At 36.2% G+C, this 24,755-nt stretch overlaps 1 protein-coding gene across 3 annotated transcripts in view; it reads left to right on the top strand.

Annotated features, from left to right (window-relative positions):
- The window catches only part of NUDCD1 (NudC domain containing 1), a 61,463-nt gene extending 37,287 nt beyond the window's left edge, over positions 1-24,176 (top strand). For all 3 annotated transcript variants that reach the window (XM_054708367.1, XM_054708368.1, XM_008143391.3), the window contains 4 exons: positions 3,470-3,614; positions 5,128-5,253; positions 21,466-21,625; positions 23,556-24,176. In XM_054708367.1, the coding sequence (XP_054564342.1) occupies positions 3,470-3,614; positions 5,128-5,253; positions 21,466-21,625; positions 23,556-23,848 (724 nt within the window). In that variant the 3' untranslated portion in view covers positions 23,849-24,176. The remainder of the gene's footprint in view (positions 1-3,469; positions 3,615-5,127; positions 5,254-21,465; positions 21,626-23,555) is intronic.
- Positions 24,177-24,755: the final 579 nt, after the last annotated feature.

Here is a 24,755-nt window from a genome sequence, read left to right as displayed (position 1 = left end):
ATCTCTAACTCCTCACAACACAATATTAATTTACTTTTATACATATTTAAGCAGCATATATACTATTTTCTTTTTTTTTTTTAATTTCTTTATTGATTAAGGTGTCACATATTTGTCCTCATCCCCCCATTCCCATCCCCCCCCTCCCCACGCATGCCCCAACCCCCTGTTGAACTTAACCGTTGGATAGGCTCATATGCATGCACACAAGTCCTTTGGTTGAACTCTCCCCCTCCCCCCACCCTCCCCTATCCTCCCTCTGAGGCCCGATAGTCCGATCGATGCCTCCTTGCTTCTGGTTCTGTTCTTGTTCCTCAGTCTATGTTGTTCATCATTTCCCCTAGATGAGTGAGATCATATGTCACTAGATATATACTTATGAGAACTGAATGTGAGACGAGCAATAATAGTTATGCTGACAGGCAGATGGATCAGTCTGTAGTGAGTTTACTTTTATACATATTTAAGCAGCATATATACTATTTTCTTTTTTTAACAAAAAAGTTTTTAACACATACTATAAATAGTTATATAGCTTGCTTTTGTGACTTTAATCATAAATCTTGGAGAACTTTTCATAAAGAATGCATAATTTTTTTATACTATTTTATGGCTTCATATGCTACTCTGTGCATAATCATTTAGGACCTAAATTTTAGGTGATAACTGTGTGTGCACAGGGTACAGGGAACTTTCTGGAAGGTTCACTATTTTCCTTGGGTTATATGGGTGTATGCATTTGTCAAACTCATTGAATTCTACACTTGAAACCTGGGAATTTTGTCTATAAATTATACCTCCATAAAAGGAGTATTAAAAGGTAAACAAACATTAAGGGTCTTATAAAACTACTAGAGGCCCATGCACAAAATTCATGCAAAAGTAGGCTTTCCTTCCCCCGGCTGCCAGGTCCTGGGCTTCCCTCCAGCCACCAGCAGGCATCCGGGACCCGGGCTTCCCTCCAACGAAGGTCCTCGGATGCATATTATGCTTTTATTATTATAATCTTATACCCTCGCTATGCCTCTTTACAAATCTATTGTCCCAGGTACTTCATGCCTCAGTCATTTGGATTAGTAAAATTATTCTTTTATTTATATCAGGTCCTAGTAATTCTTGAATTCAGTGATGGATTAATAAGTAGTATTAGGAACTTAATTTTTTAAATGGTCAAATTTGATCTGAAGTGGGTGTCAGTTAGATATTTTACCCTAATATATCATTATTGATTAGTAATATATGACCCATTGAATCTTCGGTCTGAGTCTAAATCCTGGGAGTGTAAAAAATAGATAATAGCTAGTTTAATTTTTTTTTTAACCTTTAAAGCAGATATCCTGAATTCATTTTATTAATGGAGAAATTTGAAGACTTGGTTACATTTTAATATATTTTTAAAAACTCAAGTTATCTGAAAGATTCTTTTAAAAAATAGTTTATATTTCCACATATTGTTTAAACACATTTTGTGTATGTGTGTGAGATGTTTGAGGGTAGCATTAGAACATGGCAAGGCAAATAGAACATATTGTTAAATATGTCATTAAACAGTAACCCACCAAAGGTCTACGAGAATAGCTGGACCTCATGCAGCTCATGCAGATTGTTTCAAGCATTTAATACCTGACCATAGTCCAGTATTGTTTTTCCATTGAATTTGACTTGCTAGATTACTATTTTATGTTAGAAAAGGTAATTACAATGATGTGTAGGTGGGATCGTTGCTTTAAAAGCACACAATTTTCTGTAGTTGATTAAATTATCTATCTCATTTTCAAATAATGCTCCTTCCCATGTAAGAATAACTAATCTACAGTTTATTATGTATTGGGTTTTATGTTCCTTTTGGCTTGAATGGCAGGATTTGATACTAGTATTCAAATGTAGACATGCAGTTGTGCCAATTTAATGAAGGATCAGAATATTTTTACAACTGAGATTATATGAACTCTTAACTTCTTTAGGTAGCAGCTGATAAGAACAGTATTTCTACATTCTGGTCACTGGGTAAAGTTCTTTAGTAGTTGTTGACATATATTTTTGCAGAGAGGCAGAATAGTACAGTTGTGAAGAACATGGACTTGGAGCCAGACTCCTTTACTAGCTTGTGACCTTGGCAAGTTTCTAACCTCAGTGCTTTCCTTCTTACTTGTATAATAGTATGTACTTCATTTGGTTGTGGTAAGCCATACATGAATTAAAACATATAAAGTGCTTAAGATAGCACCTGGAATATGGTAAATACCTGCTCAGTATAAGCTATTGTCATTTTTATTATTATTATCTTTATCATCATTATCAAGATTAGCTTTCTCTTTAGAAAATATAACTAAACCTGGGCATTATTGTTTGTGGTGGTAATTTTAATGCTAATGATAGGAATTCATATTACATAAGGCATTTTGTATAATCTCTTAAAGTAGTTTCAGAAAATTTTAAAGTGCTATAATTAATTCATGAGGTGGTGATAACAGCCTTGAAAAAGAATAGTTGATAAGTTGCATGTTCTATTTGATAATTATGATAATAGTTATTATTATGTTCTTGCAATTGTTTGCTTGCAGTTGTGTTCCAGGGCGTGGGTTAGTGTAGCACACGTGTACCAAAGGTGGCACATGGAAAGGCTGCTCCCACCCTACTTTCCTCTGTGTTACAGCCGCGGCTGCTTCCAAAGCAGCTTACTTGGATTGCCCTTCCTATTCAAGAGGCACATGGCAACTCCCTATCCTCCCGAGTCCACTGTGTGCCTGACTCAGCTCGCTCTCCCTTGACTGCTGCATCAGACCTGAATCTCAGGATTCCTCGATAGGCCCTTTCCAGTACATTTGGAATTTGTGTTTAATGGCTTAAATGTACAGAATTAGATTTTAAGTTGATAGAGACCATATTAACTTTGTTACTGTTTTACCAAAGTTATTGTTTTTCTAAATCCTACATTTCTTTTCAATTCTTTAAAATCTGAATTTTGAGAAATAACATTTGTATTGATTTAACTTACCTGATCTTTAGGTGAATAATATATATTATGGCTACTAGTTTGTGAAAATAAAGTTAATTGGTTCCACACACACAGAGGTACCTTTAGTTATAGGCCTTTTCCAATTAACTTTATGTACCCACCTCCACCATTGCCCAATGAAATATCTCAGATGTGTGCTACTTAGATTTCTGTTACTTAAGTTTGGTAACATGTCACACAGCTGGACTACAACAATGCTTTCTGGATTGCCTTACTCTTTCCAATTACTCCTATCAAGCCATTTGATACATTATTTGTTTATTAAATCTAAATTGCCTATCCTTAAATTACAGATTTTTCATATGCAGAACTAAAATGAACACAATATTTGGTAAAACATCTTCTGCACACTGGAGGGGTAATTTCTATGGGAGATTCTTCTCTTGGTATTAGTTGTATAATTTGTATAGTTGCTTAATATAATATTACTTTTCTCATTTAAACTTCTAGCTTGGAGATTTCCTTGATTAAGAAGAATGAAGGACTGACTTGGCCAGAGCTAGTAGTTGGTGATAAGCAAGGGGAATTTATAAGAGACTCAGCCCAATGTGCTGCAATAGCTGAACGTTTGATGCATTTGACCTCTGAACAACTGGTAAGCAATTACAATAGTAGTTTCATTTTCTAAGGATCAGAAAGATGAGGATATGCCAGGTTTTCAAACATTATTTTGCTTGAATATGGTTTAAAATTCCAATTTCTATTCCTTGCAATATTTGAATACATATATATGGGGGGGAGGGCATGCTGTGTAGGGTAGAGGCGCATCTATGTATGTATCTCTCTCTCTACATATATACACACACAAAAAAATGCACGCACTTAACGACAGAAATATGTCCTAAGAAATGCCATGTTAAGCGATTTTGTAACTTGTGTTTAATGGCTTAAATGTACAAACATCATCGAGTGCACTTACACAAACCTAGATGGTATAGCCTATTGCTCCTAGGCTACCAACCTCTACAACATGTCACTGTACAAATCAACATGAGATTAAATCAAGGTAATGATGCAATCGAGATGCGGTAAGCACCAGATGTATGAGGCTGCTGCTGGTGTAACATGACATACTGTTTTATAGCAAACTTTTTATAAATAGAAAGAGTACAGTCTAAAATAATTAAAAGTATGGTAAACTTGTAAACCAGTAACATAGTTTATTACTGTTATCAAGTATTAAGTACTGTACATAACTGTATGTGCTATATACCATTTTGTTTATCTTACATTTATCTTTATTGTTGAAAGTATTACAGATTCCCCTCTCCTTTCCCCCCATTGACCCTCTCTGCCCCGATCCCACCCCCTTTTCTCGAATCTTGTCCAGTTCAGTACTGGCTGCCTTGGCAGTCCTGACGTTTTTATTTTTGCCTTCCTATCCCTAACATATGGGTAGTTGAAAGGGGAAGAGAGAAAGGCGTGTGGAGGGTTCTTTCTTTATCCCACTGGACATGTGTATCTTCTCGAGTCAGGATAATAGTGGGCCCAGCTACAGCCAGCCACAACAACCAGAATTGTTTCCATTGATTTTTCAGCTGGAACAGCAACCACAACTAGGTGGCTCCACATCCAGGCTTTGACCTTGAATCTATAGAAGTGAAGTCTTCATCAAATTAAAAAAAAAAAATGACCATTATTTCTTTAAAAGTTTTCCCTTTCTTCCCCTTTTCAATTACTCATATATTAATTAGACCACTTGATATTGTTCCACAGGTAACGGGATTCTGTGTTTTTATTTTTTCTTCTCTGTGTTTCAATTTCGATAGACTCAATTATTATGTTTCATGCTCACTGGGCTTTTCTTCTGAAATGTCTAATCAGCTGTCAATTCTGTCTTAGATAAATTTAGTTCCATTTTATATCTTCCATAACTCTCTGGACATGTTTACTTTACATCTTTGAATATATAGGCTTTGTTTATAATAGCTGTTTCAATATACCTTTTGCTGATTCCATCATTCCATAATTTCTGTTTGTTGATTAAGTTTTCATTAGTCATGGGTTTGAAATTTAGTTTTTAATTTTTGTTGTAATATTAACATTTTTAAGTATGAAGAAATTCATTCTCCTATTGTTTCTATACTGATTTTATTTTCTGGTTTAAGAATCCAGATCCCGATAAAGGAAAACCTCCTTGTAATGCTCAAGAGTTAGAAGAATGTGATATTTTCTTTGAAGAGAGTTCCAGTTTGTGCAGATTTGATGGCAATACATTAAAAACTACTCATGTGGTAAGTTCTTGATAATGATTTTTTAAAAATTTGTGAAGAAATAGAAGTTACTCAGATGAAATAATAATTGATTGAACAAATATATATTATTTTTGCAAAGATGACTTGATTAGCAATTACTGGCTGTGTTATAAATATCATCTCTCCATAAAGTGGCAACTTTTTATCATATTCACCCCCAATTTAAAAATGTATTGTTTTGGTACTATTGCATATTTAATATCTTTCAATTGGCTTTGTGTGTGCAGGTTTTTACATACAATTATCCCTAAAATATATAATAATTTCGTAATTTTTTTCAGTTAGCATTAGGACATAGTATTTCTTTTTGTGCTCATGTTATTTCAATCTCTAGTTTAATGGTTGGATTATACTGTACTGTTATTGTTGTTGTCTGTGTCTGTATGTAGTGGTCATTCTACAAATTACAGTACACATCTTTAATAATTTTTTTTGAATTGCATTATTGATGATGATGCTGTTTTTGTAAATCCCCTTTTACATGAAACCTTTTCTATACTCAGGTTATTTATTTCATAAAGAGTTACAGAAGTCAAATAAGAAATCATCAATGAAGTCATGACAAATTGATTTCCACTTTATATTCTCATTAATAGTATTTATAGTTATTGCCTGTTTTATTACATTTTTAACTTCAGGTTTTTTTGTTTGATCTCTGGTGTGCAAAATATAGAATATTTTTAGTGTTTTGGTTTTTTTTTTTTACTTTTGACTATTTCTTCTTTTGTGAAGAATTGTTTTAGTATTTATTGATTTGTGTGACCTGTTATAAACTTAGGAAACTCTTCTATATCAAGTGATTTAACATTTTCTTGTGTTTTCCCCTTCCCCCCCTCTTCCTTTTAGAATTTTTATTTGATTCCTTTTGAGATTTTTTTCCTTTATTTCTGATATGCCATAAATACATAAGCTGGTTAATTTTTCCCTTTAAAATTATGTTCTGTTCAAAAGCTTTGAGAGGTGTGCATCTAGGTACTGAAGAATGCTGTCTGGATTGGCTTGTAATTCATGTATTACAGGGTGTGGTGCTCAGCTTTGTAGATAGAGATTTTTTAAAAATTTTAGAACTTTGAGATATATTTGCTTAGGGGAATCATTAACTATTACTTAATACTATATAACCATGGCCATGTTTCATGGAGTTGTTCATGTGAGAAGTGCCTTCATAGAAAATCAGTGGCTAATTTCGAACTTTGCATGTTGAAATTAGTTCCAATAGAAAAGAGAACAATTTGGTCTTTTGTTATTTTGTTCTTACACCTCTCAGTCATTGATGTAGGTCAAGAAAAGTCTTGAAAGTTTCTGCCAACTTGGGCCTAGTGTGTTTCTTTGTCTTGTAGAGGGTGAGGGAAAAGTGAGTTTTAGCAAAAATTTAGGGAAGCAAAGTCAATAGTGTCATGGGAACTTGATTCACTCACTAACCTTTCCTAGTTTTTTTTGGATACTTAACTTTCTTTAACTAATGGTGGTCTTTACAGTACTCAAAGGACTTACAAAAATGAGTACTTTTAGATTATACACCTACGTAGACAAATGAGGTGGAATGGCAGAAGACCAGCGACTAGGCAGAAGTGCAATTGAAGCTGTACCAAAATTAAATACTCTTACAACTTCTCTATCTGTACTTCTTTCCCACCACTCATGTTTTGTTTATTTACATCTTTTTATCTGTGTATTCTTTAAGAAATTATTGTAGTTATGGTTATTTTTACTACTTTTATAAGTGTTTAACCCACCACCTTTACAATGTTAGATTATTTTAAAAGTTATTATGTATTTACCTGTATCAGAGATACTTATACTTAGTGCCCTTTATTTCAACTTGAAGAAGTCCCTTTAACGTTTCTTGTAGGCTGGTCTGGTGGTGATGAACTCTTTAGCTTCTGCTTATCTGGAAAGTGTTTCCATAGGCTCCTAGATACGTATTAAATTAGATGCTTGCATCTCATGCCGGTGTTTTAAGATGAGCAAATAAGCCTTTCACAGAAAGTCTGGGCGCTTTGCAGTCTGCATGTGACTTTGGGGGTGAGAGCACTTTAAGAACCGTTTCTCAGTTCATTATAGCTTTGTGGGGTTTGTGGATGCAAGCCCCATTAGCTTTCAGAGGTAGGTGTTTTAGGGCCTTGTCTCTCAGATACAGGTTTTAAAAAGTTGTCAAGAAACATATGAAGAAATGCTCAACATTACTAATCATCAGAGATGCAAATTAAGACGATAATGAGGTATCATCTCACACCTGCCAGAATGGCTACCGTCTATAAACAACAAGAGCTGACCAGGATGTGGAGAAAAAGGAACCCCGGTACCCTGCTGGTAGGAATGCAGACTGGTGCAACCACTATGGAAAACAGTGTGGAGTTCCCTCAAAAAGTTAAAACTGCAGCAGCTGTTTGACTCAGTCATCCCACTTCTAGGAATATATCTTAAGAATATATGTTCATAGCAGCATTATTTACAATAGCTAAGATCTGGAAACAGCCCAAGTACCCATCAGTAGGTGAGTTGATAAAAAAAAAAAAAAAAAGCTATGGCACATTTACACCACAGAATACTATGCAGCAGTAAAAAGGAAGTACATGGAGGGACCTGGAGATTATTATGCTAAATGAAATAAGCCAGTCAGAGAAAGACAAATATCACATGATCTCACCATATGTGGAATCTAATGAACAAAATAGACCCAGAGGCATGGAACAGACTGAGGAATTTTAAAAATTATTAAAAAAAGAAAAAGAGGGTATTAAGTTGGCTTGTCATGGATGAAGGAGGCTGTAATATGTTGCAGGTTCAGTGCCACATCCACTTTAGGAATCCTGTAGTACTATATTGACAGTTGCACTTCTTTCTGCAATGTTTGCTTCCAGTTCTGTTTTCATTTGTCTTGACTTTGGATAATTCAAAATGATCAGTAAGTGGAAAAGTCAATATATGTCCTTATAGTTTTAGGAAAAAAAACTGTAACAAAAGGTCAAAACTATATTGTAAATGACATATTCCTCAAAATATAAAATTTCCTGAAAGAAATATAAATCAGGGTTAGCATTTGGAAAGTAAAGGGTTCAATATATGCAGCAGAACAATAAAATAGAAATATTAAATATCAGAACTGAAGAAGAAAAGTAATAAGATGTGGTCACTGGGGTGTAAAACTCAAATCAGAATTCAAGTGCATTTGAAGATGAAGTATTTTTGCTTCTGTCTAGAGCTGTGTTAAATATGTTTTGTAAAGTATTAGCCACTGGCCACATAGTAGCTGTTGAGCACTTGAAATGTGGCTTTTCTGAATTGAGATGTCCTGTAAATATAAAATACATAACCAGATTTTGAAGTAACATGAAAAAAGTAACATATTAAAATTAATTTATTCTTTTTACTTTTTAATGTGGCCAGTAGAAAACTGGCATTTTATTTCTGTTGGACAACACTGGTCTATAGTGATCAGATTGTAGACTTGAGCAGTCAAAATGTGATGGGATATTTAAAAATTACAGTGAGTTATACAGGAAGCAGCGGAGTTACAAACAGGAAATAATTATTTTAGGTTAATGTCAGTTTGAAAGCTAGTAGAAAAGACACATAATTGATATACTAATTTTTTCAAAAAGATTAAAGATAGGATCAAAAGTTATAAAGGAAGAAAATACTTTTAGGAAGTATCTAAACCAGGTTCTCAAGCTTTTTGGTCTCAGGACCTCTTTACATTCTTACGTTCCTTTGGGTACTTAATCTGTTTATTTGGTTTTATCTATCAAACTTGACCATATTAGAAATTAAGCTATATAATAGTTTCCCTAAGGCTGCCTTAACAGAAATTTGTTTTCTCACAGTTCTGGAGGCTAGAAGTCTGAGGTCGGTGTTAGCATGGTTAGTTTCTTCTGAAGCCACTCTCTCTGACTATAGGTGGCTGTTTTCTCCTTTGTTTTTATGTGGTCTTTCCTCTGCACATGTCTATGTCCTAATCCTAATCTCCTCTTTGGAGGACATCAGAGATACTGGATTTGGACCTACCCTTTTGACCTCATTTTAACTTCTATCTCCTAATACTGTTGCATTCTGTGAACTGTGAGGGGATACAACTCAGCCTATAACAATATCCTTCATTTAGATTTTAGCAAATGTTAGCATTTTGACACATTTATTTTTTTCTCTGCTTTTCCACCTCTTCTTTTTGCTGAAACATTTTAGGAATGAGTTGCACATGCCATATCCCTTTACCCCCATTTTTAAATATTAATTCAAGAAATTTAACTTAGATACAATACATCAATGTCATATGGAGTCCATTTTCAAATTTTACCAGTTGATCAAATAATGTACCTTTAACAAGTTTCCCCCGATTTGGGATTTATTCCCATGTCACATATTGCATTTAGTTGTGATATTTCTTCAATCTCCTTTGATTTGGAACATCCAGTCACCCAGTCTTCATCTTCCCCTTTGAATTAATGTGAAGTTAAAGTAATAATTTCAAGGCAGGCGAACTTTTTTTTCTGCCAAGGGCCATTGGATATTTATAACATCATTCACGGGCCATACAAAATTATCAACTTAAAAATTAGCCTACAATATTTGGTCAAACATTTAATTAACTCATCCCTAATGCCTTGGCAGGGCCAGACCAAATGACTTCTCCGGCCTTATTATATGGCCCGGGTGCTGGATGTTCCCACACCTGTTTTAAAGGTTTTAGTAGATTTTATCATTTCTCTATTCCTTTGCTTTCTCTAGTGGCTTTCTGTCATGTTTAGAATAATGTCTAGGATCTTTACCATGGTCTTCAAGCCCCTTTCAAATTTTCTGTGGCCCACTGTATACATTTTACACTGACACCCAGTAAACACATACACAAATTTGAAACAAAAATTTCACAAAACACTACTATCCTTATTGTATAGGACAGGCAATACTCCATTCCATACTATTCCATACTATTTTTCTTTTAATCCTCGCCCAAGGATATGTTTTCATTAATTTTAGAGAAGAAGGGAGAGACATCAATGTCAGAAAGAAACATCTATCAGTTGCCTCCTGTACATGCACAACTGGGAATTGAACCCGTAACCTTTTGGTGTACAGGATGAGCTTTAACCAACTGAACCACCTGGCCAGGGCCATACTATTTTTAATGAAATAGAAAATTTTCTTCTGCTCTAAGTTGATTTTACTACCATTGCTGAGACCCATAATTATAAAATCCAATTCTGATTATCTTTCATTTTCCACCTCACTGACTTGTGTGTGTTGTTGTTTTTAATTCTCACCTGAGGATATTTTTCCATTGAGTTTTAGAGAGAGTGGAAGGGAGAGGGAGAGACAGAGAAAAACATGGATGTGAGAGAGACACATCAATTGGTTGCCTCTTGCATGCATCGCAACTAAGGTACAAGCCGAAATAGAACCTGGCTCACTTCAGTCCGGCTCGCTATCCACTGAGCCAAACCGGCTAGGGCTCGCTTACTTTTCTTTAGCCACTCTGACTTTCATGCTTTTCCTCATATTAAACATGCTTCTCCCTTAGGGCCTTTGCATTTGTTAATTCTGCCTGAAGTGTTCTGCCTTTCCTTATCTGTTCCTTTCCTTTACTAGTACTCAGACCTGTGTTCACACCTGTGTTCACATGTTACCTTCTGTCCCTTACTAATGGATATCAAACACAACCACATTATATCCTTACCTGCTTTCTCTTTTTCTTATGGCAGTTGTATTTTATATTTTTACATTGCTGTTGACTAATACATCTTCCATTAGAATACTCAGTGAAATTTAATATGATATATACAGCTAAAGATCCAATTTGATAATTTTCAAAATGAAAGCATTATCAGTTTTTAGTAAAGTGAAAAATGTAAGTGCATTTCACATTCGGCCTCTTCCTATACTGAATTTTTTAGTCATTGTATAAACATCTTTGATTGTATTTCTTTTTTGAATGGGTGTTCAAACACAATTGCAACTCAGGATTTTAAAAGACTTCTTGGCCATTGTTTGTAAATACCAGTTTTAGACATGCCCCAAAGGACAACTTATCAACTCAATTTAACTAACCGAGCAGAATATACAAAATTTTTACTGTGTGTGGATTACCATATCTGAAATAGTGCCCAGATAGGAGCATACTCTGGTAGTTACTTGGTAACTACTGTACAGTGGGCTTTGGGAGAACATACAGTAATTGTGATTGGGTTTAGAACATGGGTTTGAAAGTACATTGAAATTAAATTCCAGCTACCACTTACTAGCATCTTAACTTAAATCTCTTAACCTTTTGAGTTTTATTCTCCTCTTCTATAAAACAGGATTATAGTCCTTATTCTCAGAAAGTGAAGATTAAATAAGGTAGTTGTGAAATAATAGAAAATCTATAGCTATATAATAAAAGCCTAATATGCAAATCAACCAAACTGCAGAATGACCTGTGGAACCACCGATTGCTATGACGTGGACTGACCACCAGGGGGCAGATGCTCAACACAGGAGCTGCCCACAGGCCCCAGGCCAGCCAAGGTGTGTGCCAGAAGAGGGCCCCCAACTGCCCTGCTGGTCACCTCGCAGAGGGAGGTGACTGTCGGCAGCAGCAGGTTGATTGGGGGTGGGGGCCGACCCTGGCCCCAGATCACCCCGCCGGAGCAGGTGGTGCCAGGTGGGCCAAGGCTGGTGCCAGTGGGCCCTCCACCCCATTGCCCTGCTGGTCACTTGACAAATTGGCCCTGATTGCCAGCCAGGTCTAGGAACCCTACCCATGCACAAATTTTGTGCATCAGGCCTCTAGTCCTACCTAATAAAATGGTAATATGTAAATTACCATCACTCCGCTACGCCCACGATTGGGCCAAAGGGAGGCGCAGGGGGCGGGACTCAGGGTGGCCGGGGTAACTGATTGGGCCGGCAGGATGCTGAGCTCAGCGTCTGCGCCATGGCTGTGCTGCGGCTCAGAAGGGGCCTCTGGGGCAGCGAGCTCACTTCCCGCAGCGGACCATCAAAAGCGGGGAGCTGGGTGCCTGTCTGCTCCGGCACCAGGCCTTTCAGAAGACTCGGCCGAGCCAGAGGCTTCTGAAAGGCCTGGTGCACCAGCAGACAGGCACCCAGCTCCCCCGTGATCGAAAGCGTGTAGGGGACCCTACACGTGCATGATTCAATCATGCACTGGGCCTGTAGTATCTATATAAAAGCCTAAGCGACTGTTATGACCGGACAACAGCTATAATGTGCACTGACCACCAGGGGCAGGCACTCAACGCAGGAACTGCCCCCTAGTGGTCAGTGCGCTCCCACAGCCAACCTCCTGCTATCCCACCCCCCTCGGCCAGCCCCGATTGCCAGCCAGGCTGAGGGACCCAGGCCTCTAGTGTGTATATAGTAGACTCTGTCCCCAGTTCCTGGCACAGAGCTCCTAAAAACCTTGTAATTTCCTGAAAAGAGCACTAGGAGCATCATTTGGTCTTTGATCTGGTTCCCGATACAGAGTTCCTAAATCCCCTGGGATTTTATCCTAGATAAGAGTGCCTTTTGTTCTAATGGAGCAACATGCAGTGTGCTCCTAAGGAACTTCAAGATGAGGCCTGGTCTCCAGAAAGACCAGGCCATGATTAGGAGCTAGAACTTTCAGCTCCACCTCTCATCTTCCAGGAAGGGGAGAGGGACTGGCTGAGTTAATGATTGATCATTCCTGTGTGATGAAACCACCATTAAAACCCCCAAAAGTATAGGGTTCATAGAGCTTCTGTGATGCTGAACTCATGGAGGTACTAGGAGGGTGGGTGTGGTTGGCAAGAGAATGGAAGCTTAGTGTGCCTTTCTCTATAGTTCTCAACATGCATCTCTTCCATTTGGATGTTCATCTTTATCATATCCTTTTATAATAAACTGGTAAACGTTAAGTGGTTCCCTGAGTTCTGTGAGACATTTTAGCAAATTATCAAACCCCAGGAGGGAGTCATTGGAACACTGATACATTGCCTATCAGTCTGAAGTTCAGGTGACAAGCTGGGATATGCCATTGGCATCTTAAATGGGAGTCTTATGGGACTGAGCCCTTAACAGGTGGAATCTGATGCTATCTCCAGCTAGATTCTTTCAGAACTGAACTGAATTGTAGGACATCCAGCTGGTGTCAAAGAACAGCTTGATATGTGGAAAACCCACACATCGGATGTGAGACATGTTTTGAGTGTGGTAATACTGTGAAAGTAAAGGAGAAACTCAGGGAGGGTTTTTACTCACAGAGTAGCAAGTACAGATCAACTCAATATTCATGAACAGTAAGAAGACAGTAAATTTTAGAAATTATTTTCTGTACAGAATAGAAATTTGGAATTAAATTTATTTTTCAATCTGGTCTCCTAACAAATACTTTGTTTCTGAATAGATAAAACCTTTCTCTTAATACTGCCTTTCAATTTAATTTGTTAATAGCAGTGATTAAGGGTTATTCAACTGTCTTCACTTTGATATTTAATCTTTAGAAGTCTTTAATTGCTAAGTGTTCTACAAAGAAAAGAAAAAGATAATCAATTTACTATTTGAAATTCATGTTTCAGATTTTTCTCTAGAGAATGTTTTATTCAATTGTAGTCTTCATTGGTACTTCAAAAGTAAATATAACCTTTTCTATAATAACCATGAGGATAGAAGAAATGTAGAGTTATATTTTATTAGCTAATGGGTTATGGATTGAAGAGGGTTTTCCTAAGGCAATAAGACATTTACATTTGGCATTAAAGAATGAGTTTTCTGAATAAGTAAATTGTCTAATATAAATTAATTCTTTTAATTGCTAAAACTACATTTAAAGCCTTTTTATTCCATGGTATCTTACTAAAATTTATTATTTGCTCAACATCTTATGTAGAGCATTATGAAGAGAAAGTAATATTTCTTTGGTGGTTGAATATCATCAGTGTGACATTCTGTCTAGGAGGTAGAAAGCTAGAAAGACAGCACTCTCAGTGTAACAATAAAAGACTGGATAATCTGTAGAATCATTACTTTTTAAAAATTCATCTGAGAACTTGAAGTTACAGGGCAACAAAGTAGCTTGAAATCTAAGGAAAAACAGGTGCCACCAAGAAGCTATGGGATAGGAGAGCAGGCCCATTTGAGCATAGGAAGAAGAAAGAACTGCCATCTAAGAAGACTTCAACTAACAAATTGCTAAAGGCCTACTGTGGGCTAGCAAGAAAAGTATAGAACCCTTGGGATTCACATATCCTCTCTGTGGACCTTGACCGGGGCCTAACAAGAGAGACTGCAAGCAGGGGAAGAGGCAAGAGAAAAGCTGTTTTGGTGGTGTGGGGTAGGATGAGGTGAGCTACTAATTCTATGGGGAAAGTGAGGTCCTCCCCGCACTATTTTCCCTAAGTAACAAAAACCTTATCCTGCTGAGTGAAGAGCACTAAAATTGTAGCCCACCAGGGGCTCAAAAGAAGACCCAGTGCAGCTGGAGGGAAATAATAATTTTAAAATACCACCTCTAGCCTGGGCCTGAGAGTTCAGTTGGTTAGAGCGTCATCCCAATACACCAAAGTTGTGAGTTTGATTTCCAGTCAGGGCACATACAAGAATCAGCCAGTGAATGCATAAATAAGTGGAACAACAAAAATTGATGTTTCTCTCTCCCTTCCTCTCTCTGTCTCAAATCAATAAATAGGAATTAAAACACATACACAAAATTAAAAACAAAAAAACACCATCTCTATGGGGGGAAAGCCAGGAACCCATCCTAAGCACAGACTACTAGAAGTTTCCTTCCACTAAAGGAGGGTAACTCTTCAAAGGCCCAAACCCTGATACCCAAGAACACAAGGTCCAAGACTGAGGCTGAGCCTAGATAGTAGAGAACCCTTTTCCTACACCCTCCACCCCATCAGACTCAGAAGGACCAAGTGGTAGGCAGCAGTAGTATACTGCTAGGGAAGGAGCAGGAGTGCAGACTCCCTGAATTACAGATGCAGAGTGAAGGCCTAAAGCTGGCGGTAGAATAGTACCGTTGAGGAAAATTATTAGTAAATCCTCACCAGAGCACAAGGTAACACTAGAGGGATTTCAAGCTAGTGATGCACTGAAGGTAACTATAGCAACAACAAAACTGAAGCTGTCAAGAAACAAAATAATGTAATCAGACTCAGATGACTCATATTTTGAAACTATTAGACAAAGAATTTAAAATAACTGTGGTTAATATGTTAATGGAGAACATACATGAATAAATGCAGAATTTTAGCAGAGAAAACCTGTAAGAGTCTAATGAAAATGTTAGAATTAAAAACAAAACATAGGAGCAAAAGAGAATGCCTTCAACAAAATCATCAGTATACTCAATACATCTGCAGAAAAGAAATTACCTTGAGGTTAGGTTAGTAAAAATTAGCAGGACCAAAAGCAAAGTAGAGGGGGCGGAAATTAAAAACAAAAACAATGAGAGCATCTAAGAGCTGTGAAGCAATGCCAAGTAGTCTAACATACACCTACAGTAAGTGGAATCCCAGAAGGGAGGTGGAACATTCACCAAATGAGAACATATTCTGGCCATAAAATAACCTCAACAAATTTAAAAGAATAAAAAAAATAAACAGAATGTTCTCTGAACATAACAGAATTAAATTAGAAATTCATAACAGAAAAACATAGTATTTGGAAATTAAACAGCACATTGCTGAATAATCCATGAGTCATAGTAGAACTAACAAGGGAAGTTAGGAAGTATTTTGATTGAATGAAAATGAAACCTGGGGCATTGTGGGATGTAGCTACAGCAATGCTTGGAGGAAAATTTATAGTATGTTATATAGAAACGAAAAACATGTTTCACTTTAACAATTTAAGCTTCCACCTTAAACTGGGAAAAGAATAGCAAACCAAATATATAGCAAGAAAGAGGAAAGAAACTATAAAGATAAGAGTAGAAATCCATGAAATTGAAAACCAGAAATACTGGTAATAAAGAAAACCAATGAAACCAGAAGCTGGTTCTTTAAAAACATCAAGATTGATAAGTCTCTAGCCAGAATAACCAAGGAAAAAGACAACACAAATTACCAAGATCAGGAATACAAACAGGCATATCATTATGGGTCTAAAAGACACTAATGGAATATTAAGAACAACTATTTTTTATAGATTTGACAATTTAAGTGAAAACACAAATTCCTTGAAAGACAAGCATTACCATAGTTCACTCCAGAAGAAATGGTAACCTTAATAGGTCCATATCTGTTATGAGATTGAATTTATTGCTAACCTTCTGACAAAGACGTCTCCAGACCTAGGTTGTTTCACTGGTACATGCTACCAAATGAAGAAATAATACCAATTCTGTATGGACTGTTCCCGAACATAAAGAGAAAGGAACACCTCCCACTTATTTTATGAGGCCAGTATTACCGTAGTGGCAAAGAAATGAGAAGAAAACGGGAAAAAGAAAAGAAATCACTCTCCCTCATGAATATAGACACAAAAGTCCTCAGTAAATATTTGTAAATCCAATGAAGTAAGTAAAAAGGATAATACATCATGACCAAGTAGAGTTTGATTCTAGGATTCAGGATTGATTCAACATTCAATATTCACATAATACAGCATATCAACAGACTAAAGAAATAAAGATATTTGACCATTCTACTAGATGCAGAAAATAATTTGACAAAATTTAGCATTCATTTATAATAAAAGTGCTCAGCAAACCAGGAATTGAAGATTAACTGCCTCTTCAAAAAACTAGAGTTAACTTCATTCTTCCTGATAAAACACCAAATGCTTTCCCTAAGATTGGTGATAGGCAAGGGTGTTTGCCCTATTAACCCTCAGCATCATGCTGGAAATCCTATCTAGTTCAAGAAAAAGTAAAATTACCAAGAGACTCCATTACTACCATGAGAAAAATGAAACCAAACATTTTTTTAGGTGTTATCTTAAAAGCAGTATTTACACACAGTTCTTTTATCTGCTCTTAGCTTGCAACCTTTGAATGGAATTATGAGTTTATTTTTCTATTGTGGCTGCTGACCAACCTAAGCAGTAGCAAACATCTTGCAGTGGCATGGTCTTTTTTATTTAGCTGTGGAATACTTGGTTTTAAAATGAAGATAGAAAGGCTAGAACTTAGTAAAATGAATGCCACACAGTCTCTTACTACATAAAGAAAAAAGAATTGCAAATTATCTAGCTTATTTAAAGGGAATGTTTTATCTCACAGTAAATTATCACCATCAGACTAGTTTATTATCATTTGTTTTTTAAACTTCCAGAAACGTATCTTTGAATATAGTAAAAGCATCCAAATTTTATTTGAAGAATAACTTGTTCCCTTTTTGAGGGGCAGATCCTCAAACTACTGAAAGATATGCATTATAGAAAAAGTATAAAATTGAAAGTGATGGGCATACAGTAGAAACTACTGATAAAATAGAATTTGACAATAAAATGACAAGCAAAATAATGAATTTCATATTATTTGTATTGATTTCAGAGAGGAAGAGAGAGGGAGAGATCAAAACATCAATGATGAGAGAGAATCATTCATTGATCAGCTGCCTCCTGCATGCCCCCTACTGGGAATCGAGCCCACAAACTGGGCTTGTGCTCCTGACTGGAATCAAACCTGGGACCCTCCAGTCTTCAGGCCTACACTCTATCCACTGAGCCAAATTAGCTAGGGCTGTATTTCTTGTTTATAAAGTAATGTAAGAGTTTAGAAATTTGTGTGTAAATTAAATACACTGGGATTAGGATAGAGTAAGGGTATGTTATTGTTTTTTATAGCTATTCTCACATTTTCTAAGTGAAGTATGAGCTATATGAAGATCACAACAAATTGGTGTGTTTTTCCCCCCTAATATTGCTCATCTCATTTGTTTGATTTGGAATGCCAGTAATTCAAGGCAGAATGGACAGAGGATGTCTAGAATGGTAATAATCAACATTTGCATTTATTAAGGTCTAAGTGCTAGGCACTGTTCAAGTGCTTGGATATATTGTTTACTCAGCAAAGTAACTGTGAAATAAGTACTATTATTACCATTGTATTTACCGGAGAATAAAATGGGGCTAAGTCAAGCACGTCAAACTGCTGCAAGTTTGACATGCTTGGGCTCAGTATTCTACCCAAAGTCATGGTCCTCTCAAAGACCTGTAAGGGGAACGGGAGATAAATTCTATGAGAGAGGTATAAATGAACTATTGGGATACATCATTTCTTTTTATTATCGTTGGAGAAAACTGCTTAGAGGAGAAAATGCCTTTAGAGTACGGCATAAAGTATGTAACGGGTGGAGGACATGGAGCAGCAGCAAAGGCACGGCAGGTAAAGAAGTGGGACAGTTGGGGTGCAGTTTTGTAGATTGTGATCCAGTTTTGCTAAGTGTTAAATTTCGAGGCGAGTAACAGGAGCTAATATTGGAAAGTTATGTTGGGGTCACTTTTGAGCTTTCAAAAATGCCATTTAAGTCAGTTTGGACATTTTTGTTTAAGCATAGGAACACTTACTGAAAAAGATTTTCTGAGGCGAGAGCTGTGTACTTAGTTGGGTGTGGAAGCTACTGACCCTAATCACCTTCCAGTGCGTATTACTCTAGTAACGTAAGATTTTTTTGCTTTACAAAAATGCCTAGCCAATTATTCTAACTGTAAGATAGAATAAAATACTCCTAACTCTAAGGTTAGATTAGCTTTGCTGGAAGTATTTTTAAATGACTTCCTACATAAAATATTCAAAATATATCTATCTAGAATATGGAGACAAGAAGACAAAATTCTGGTTCTTAGGATAGTCTTGTGAAATAGGTGGTGTATTTGTTTCTTATTGCTGCTGTAACAAAAATGCCAGTTTATTTTCTTAAGTTCTGAAGGTCAGAAGTCCCTAAAATTGGTCTTTGGGGCTGCATTCCTTCTGGAGGCTCAAAGGGGAGAATCCATTTTCTTGCCCTTTCCAACTTCTAGAGGTTGCTTGCATTCCTTAGCTGGTGGGCTAAGCTTCCAATTTCAAAGCCAACAATCTGTCTCTTATCTTCTATCTCTTACTCCTCTGCTTCTGCTATCATATCGCCTTCTGTCTCTGTGACTCCCCTCACCGGTTTCCCTCTTATAGGAATCCTTATTAGTACATTGGGCCCTCCTATATAATCCAAGATTATCTTTCCAGTTCCAGATCATTAACTTTGTCATATCTACAAAGTCCCCTTTGCCATGTAAAGTAACATACTCACAGGTTCCAGGGGATTAAAATGTGGGCATGTTGGGGGGACATTATTCAGCCTGCCACAGGTGTTATACATGCATATCAATAATCTAACATAGTATGATAAATAATGTTAGGAATAATATCCATCATGTTGAGGGTTCTGAGAGTTTAAGCAGCTCATGGTTTCATGGTTGAACTGAATCTTGGAGAATAAGTAGGAATCCATCAGGCAAGAACAGGCAAGAAGAATTCAAGCAGAACACTGTGTTAAGGTTATGGTAGAGTAAGCCATGTGATGTGAGAGTGCTGTTTTGTAATTAATAGTACCTTGACTCCACTCTGTTGGAGGTATGTGGGAGTGGAAGAGAATGTCTAAGTCTGAGGAAGGGGCCCATCACAAGAGACCTGCATCTTTATCCTCTTACGTTCATTAGTTATCTCAGTGGTTAGCCCTCCACTTGGTGGTTCAGGGCCCTCTATTCTTCTCTCCGCTGTGCATTGAAACATGAGAGGATTAGAGATCAGTCATTTTCATTGTTAGTACTCAATACATTCTTAAGGCACTTGGCTCATGAAAGTAAATGCATTATTATGAAAATATCATTTCAACCTGTGTTTGTATTTCAGTTCTTTTCTTCTGTGAAAGCCCTTGGTAAACAAGTGAGAATAGTGTGTGTGTGTAGCCGGGGGGAGGCGGGTTGGGTAAAGGGTGTTGCAGGGAAGAGAGCTGAAGCAGTATTGGGCCCACCAAGCTTACTATAAAAGGCCAGTGAGTTGGTGGCGATTTTGAAAATAAACCTGACTTAGCCAGCAGGCTGTGCGGGCACAGCTATATCAGTAAATCTGAGGGCCTAGTCACAGCTTTCCCTACTGAATACTGGAAAGTTCTTTTCCTGAATTTTAACCATTTATTCTCCAATCTATTCTAAAACTCATGGAAATCAGTTACTCTGCATATCTAATGTTTTCTATATTTGACTGATTTTGTTGGTATTGAGGCATTTTAAACTGATAACATTTCTAATAAAGACTATCTTGTAACCTAGTTCCATAAAAAGAAATATTTCTGTAGATGGAATTCAATTGAATCTCAACTTGATTATTTTATATTAAAATAAATTCCTTTAGCCATCAATATTGCAATAAAAATTAATAAATATTCTTTGACATTGAGATTATAATTAAACAGTACACCAAAGTAAATAATTTGTGAACAGACAGATCTGAATTTGAATCTCAGCATTATGATTTTTCTATGTAGCCTAGAACAAGTTACTCAAGCTCTCCAAGTATGTTCTTTTATCTATTAAGTGAAGACAATAACAGCCGTGTGGATTCTTGAGATTAATATTTATAACATGTCTGACATATAGGATGTGCTCGTGAATCCTAGTAGCTAGCATTGTTCTTGGTAATTATTAAAAGTTAGCATTTGTAAACTTTGTATACTGTGGTTTAAGGAAATATTCTGCTTATAAATTGGTATTTTATATCATGTTTTAAACTAGTTATTAAGAGTTAAGAGGTACTTTAGTGTAGTGATTAAGACTCTGGCCTGGCTGGTATGGGTCAGTAGTTGATTGTTGACCCATGAACCAAGAGGTGTCACTGGTTCAATTCCTGGTCAGGGCACTTGTCCAGGTTGTGGGCTTGATCGTCAGTAGGGGGCATCAATGTTTTTCTCTCATCGATGTTTCTATCCCTCTTCCTTTCTCTCTAAAATAAGTAAAAACATTAAAAAAAAAAAAAAAGAAGAAGAACATAGATTCTGGGTTCAAATCTCAGCTCCAGGACTTATTGCCAGGTTGTTCTTGGGCAAGTTACTTAAGTGCCCAGTTACAGCACTTTCCTCAGCTTTAGAATGTAGGTAGCAATACCACATTTCTCCCAGGGCATTATGAAGAGTTTACCAGGTCAAGTATATAAAAGGTTTAGAATAGTTGCTGACATAGTTTTTGTCATCATTATTTTTAATAATTAGTTGAGTAAAATATTATTTTTGTCACTTTTTATTTTAGGTGAACCTTGGAAGCAACCAGTACCTCTTCTCTGTCATAGTGGATCCTAAGGAAATGCCCTGCTTCTGTTTGCGCCACGACGTGGACGCCCTGCTCTGGCAGCCACACTCCAGCAAACAAGACGAGATGTGGGAGCACATCGCCACTTTCAATGCTTTAGGTACACAGCAGGCTCTTTTTCCTTTTAAAAATTTGAGCTGTCCTAATTACATTGGGATTGATTTCTGCTATAATTTGGTTGCTTGTACTATAGTTGATGAATGTCAGTGCTTTTGGAACAGTAGGACTAAGCTGTTTCATGCTTGTACAGAAGATCAATGCAGAATAGAAATCAAAGTGGTTAACTAAACACTTGAAATATTGTAATCAATCATTTGTCTATTCCAATTAAGCTATACGGTATAGATTATGAACAAGGCGTTTGACAATACCCTACTCAAGCATGTCAAACTCGTGGCCAGTGGGCCACATGCCTGGTTTAAATAAACGAGGTTTGCATGAATCTTGTATTCACATTTCTTCAGAATACTCTTCAAAACATAGAATTGCTCTAAGGTAATGTACATTAGGAGACATCTTTCATGGGATGTAAGTGCAAAGAGAGCCATTCTAAAGGAAAACATTTAAGGAATATGGTGATAAACAGAAATAAAATTTATTCTGTAAGATAAAGGGGAAATGCCATTTTTTAAAAAAACTAGGGCTGGAAAAAATTGTAACTACATAATTATGCAAGAATTGATTTTATATCAAAATACATTAGTATTGTATGGGAGACTTTTTTTTACATGAATTAGCCACAATAACTGCTTTATTGAAAGGTTATTTTAAACTGGCAACAGGAAGTAGAATTATGCATTTTGATTGCTATATGTGCACAACCCTATTGGGGAGATTTGTCAGTTATCCTTCGAGGTAATATAGCTGTTAAATTGGTGAATTCAGACTTCAAATGGATTTTTATAACCTGAAGTAAAGTTTAAGTAATTTAGCTGCATATTTCTAGCCTTTCCACTATAATTCTTATTTTTTCATTTTCTATCCTCTTTTTTATAAGAGGAAACGCTTACCATAATTTTCATAAGCTCAGATCCTCCATTTGTAATCCCCAGGCCCCCTAGTATAGAAGAAATGTGTTATGCTTGAGTTTAAGATAAATCAACATTATAGATACTATATGCATTACTAATTTTGTCAGAGTTAGCCCGGAGAACTAATTCTAAGCTACTCACATAGGAACCTACATCCTGCTTTTCCTTCTCACACCCTGCTTAATGAGAAAAAAAACAAAACTGTTCATCTGTCTGTGCTCAGTGGTTCTTTTGCTCATTCGTTGTTTGATGAACTTAATTTACTTTAGTGTTACATTTTTTATCTCCTGTTACAGCTGAAAAATCCTAATTTATATATAAGCTTTTTAAATCTGTAAAGTTAATTGTTAAAAAGATTAATACTGTTGTTTTTTTCAAAGTTTAATTAAGGGATGTCCTAATGAAGTTTTATAAATTAGATACTTTTGATGTTCTTTCAAGTTTGAAGTGTTCTCAAGGTTCTACTTATGGGAGCTGAATTACAACAAAATTCTGTTGTAGTGTTGGTAAAAATACTAGCACAGAAATAGTAAGAACATATTGTGCATATTAGTACCTTCAGGAATGAGGCCTGCGGTATGAACACATTCCTGAAATAACGTTACAATGGTAGCCTATTTATTAAGAAAAAAGAAAAAGATTGTGTCATGACCTATCTGTGATTGATGAACTCAATTATCTAATTGGCATTTAAAGATATTTTGGCATGTTTCTAGCATTTAAAATTTTAGCTGTTTAGTGTTTTAATTATTCATGGAAGTCATATGGTGCTATATAGTTCCTTTCTTGAAGAGTTGAAACCCTGTCTACTTTGTTCCTTAGGTATTATCTGTATTTTTGCACCAGGTGGGAGAGATTGATTGTGGCTAATCATTAATAGTTCATTGTTGAGTATTTATGGTATATCTTTAATTTAGGCATTTTAATTAATAATGAATCACAGCTTTTCTCCTTCTTTTAATATATAGTTTTTCTTTTGTTTGTCTTATTTGTTGGCAGGCTATGTCCAAGCATCAAAGAGAGACAAAAAATTTTTTGCCTGTGCTCCAAATTACTCCTATGCAGCCCTTTGTGAGTGCCTGCGTCGAGTGTTCATCTATCGTCAGCCCACTCCCATGTCCACTGTACTTTACAACAGAAAGGAAGGCAGGCAAGTAGGACAGGTTGCTAAGCAGCAAGTAGCAAGCCTAGAAACCAATGATCCTATAGTAGGCTTTCAAGCAACAAATGAGAGATTATTTGTTCTGACCACCAGAAACCTCTTTTTAATAAAGGTGAAAACAGAGAACTAGTTACTCCAACACGTTGGCTCCTCTGTGTTGGGGAGTAGGTGTCAGTGGTAGCTGGAAGGCTGGGCAGTTATGCTGTAACCTGTTAAGTTTTCATATGTTAAAAGAAATGATCTTGTATTTTATTTTTTAAAAGATATTCGAAATATATTCAAGAGATTATGATTCTATAAAAGCTATGGGATGAAGCTGAAAATTTAGAGAAAATTGGCTTCTGTAAAAAATGTAGATACAATTAGCAGTGTAATTATTTTTTAAAAGCAAAGGCTAGAATCTTTTATATGAAAAAATGTACAATTCAGTGTTTAAAAATAAAAATATTCATCGTGTACTTTGTTCATTGACATCATTTCTACATTCTGTACCTATAGAATGTACAGAATAATAGTTAAAATGTTGATGCTTGTAAATAGTTAAATGAACTTAAATAGCTGAGTTAGAAGGTGAAATATAACAGAAGTTTAAGCAGATCTAATATTCTTAAAGTTTGCTGAGAGGCCTTAAGTGTGTTTTAAGTCACTAAATTTGTGGTAATTTGTTAGAGCAACCATAGGAAGCAAACAATCTTATCCCAAAATTAACTCAAAATGGGTCAGAGATCTAAATGTAAAGCCTGAAACTATGAAACTTCTAAAAGATAACAAAAGCAAATCTTTGTAACCCTGGGCCAGATAAAGGTTTCCTTTCCTGCATGAGACCAAAAGTGAGATCCATGAATGAGAAAATTGAAAAACTGAACTTCATCAGAAGAAATTATGTTCTTAGAAAGACAGTTTAGGAGAATGAAAGACAAGCCACAGACTGGAAGAAACTTGCAAGTGTGTAACTGATAAGGAACTAATATCCACAATATATAAAGAATCTTCAAAACTTAGTAAGAAAATAATCAAATGAATACTTTTTTAATGGG

This window comes from Eptesicus fuscus, chromosome 19, assembly GCF_027574615.1.
Source record: "Eptesicus fuscus isolate TK198812 chromosome 19, DD_ASM_mEF_20220401, whole genome shotgun sequence".
Taxonomy (NCBI): domain Eukaryota; kingdom Metazoa; phylum Chordata; class Mammalia; order Chiroptera; family Vespertilionidae; genus Eptesicus; species Eptesicus fuscus.
Note: the sequence above shows the minus strand (reverse complement) of the source record. Positions and strands in the feature narration are given on the sequence as shown.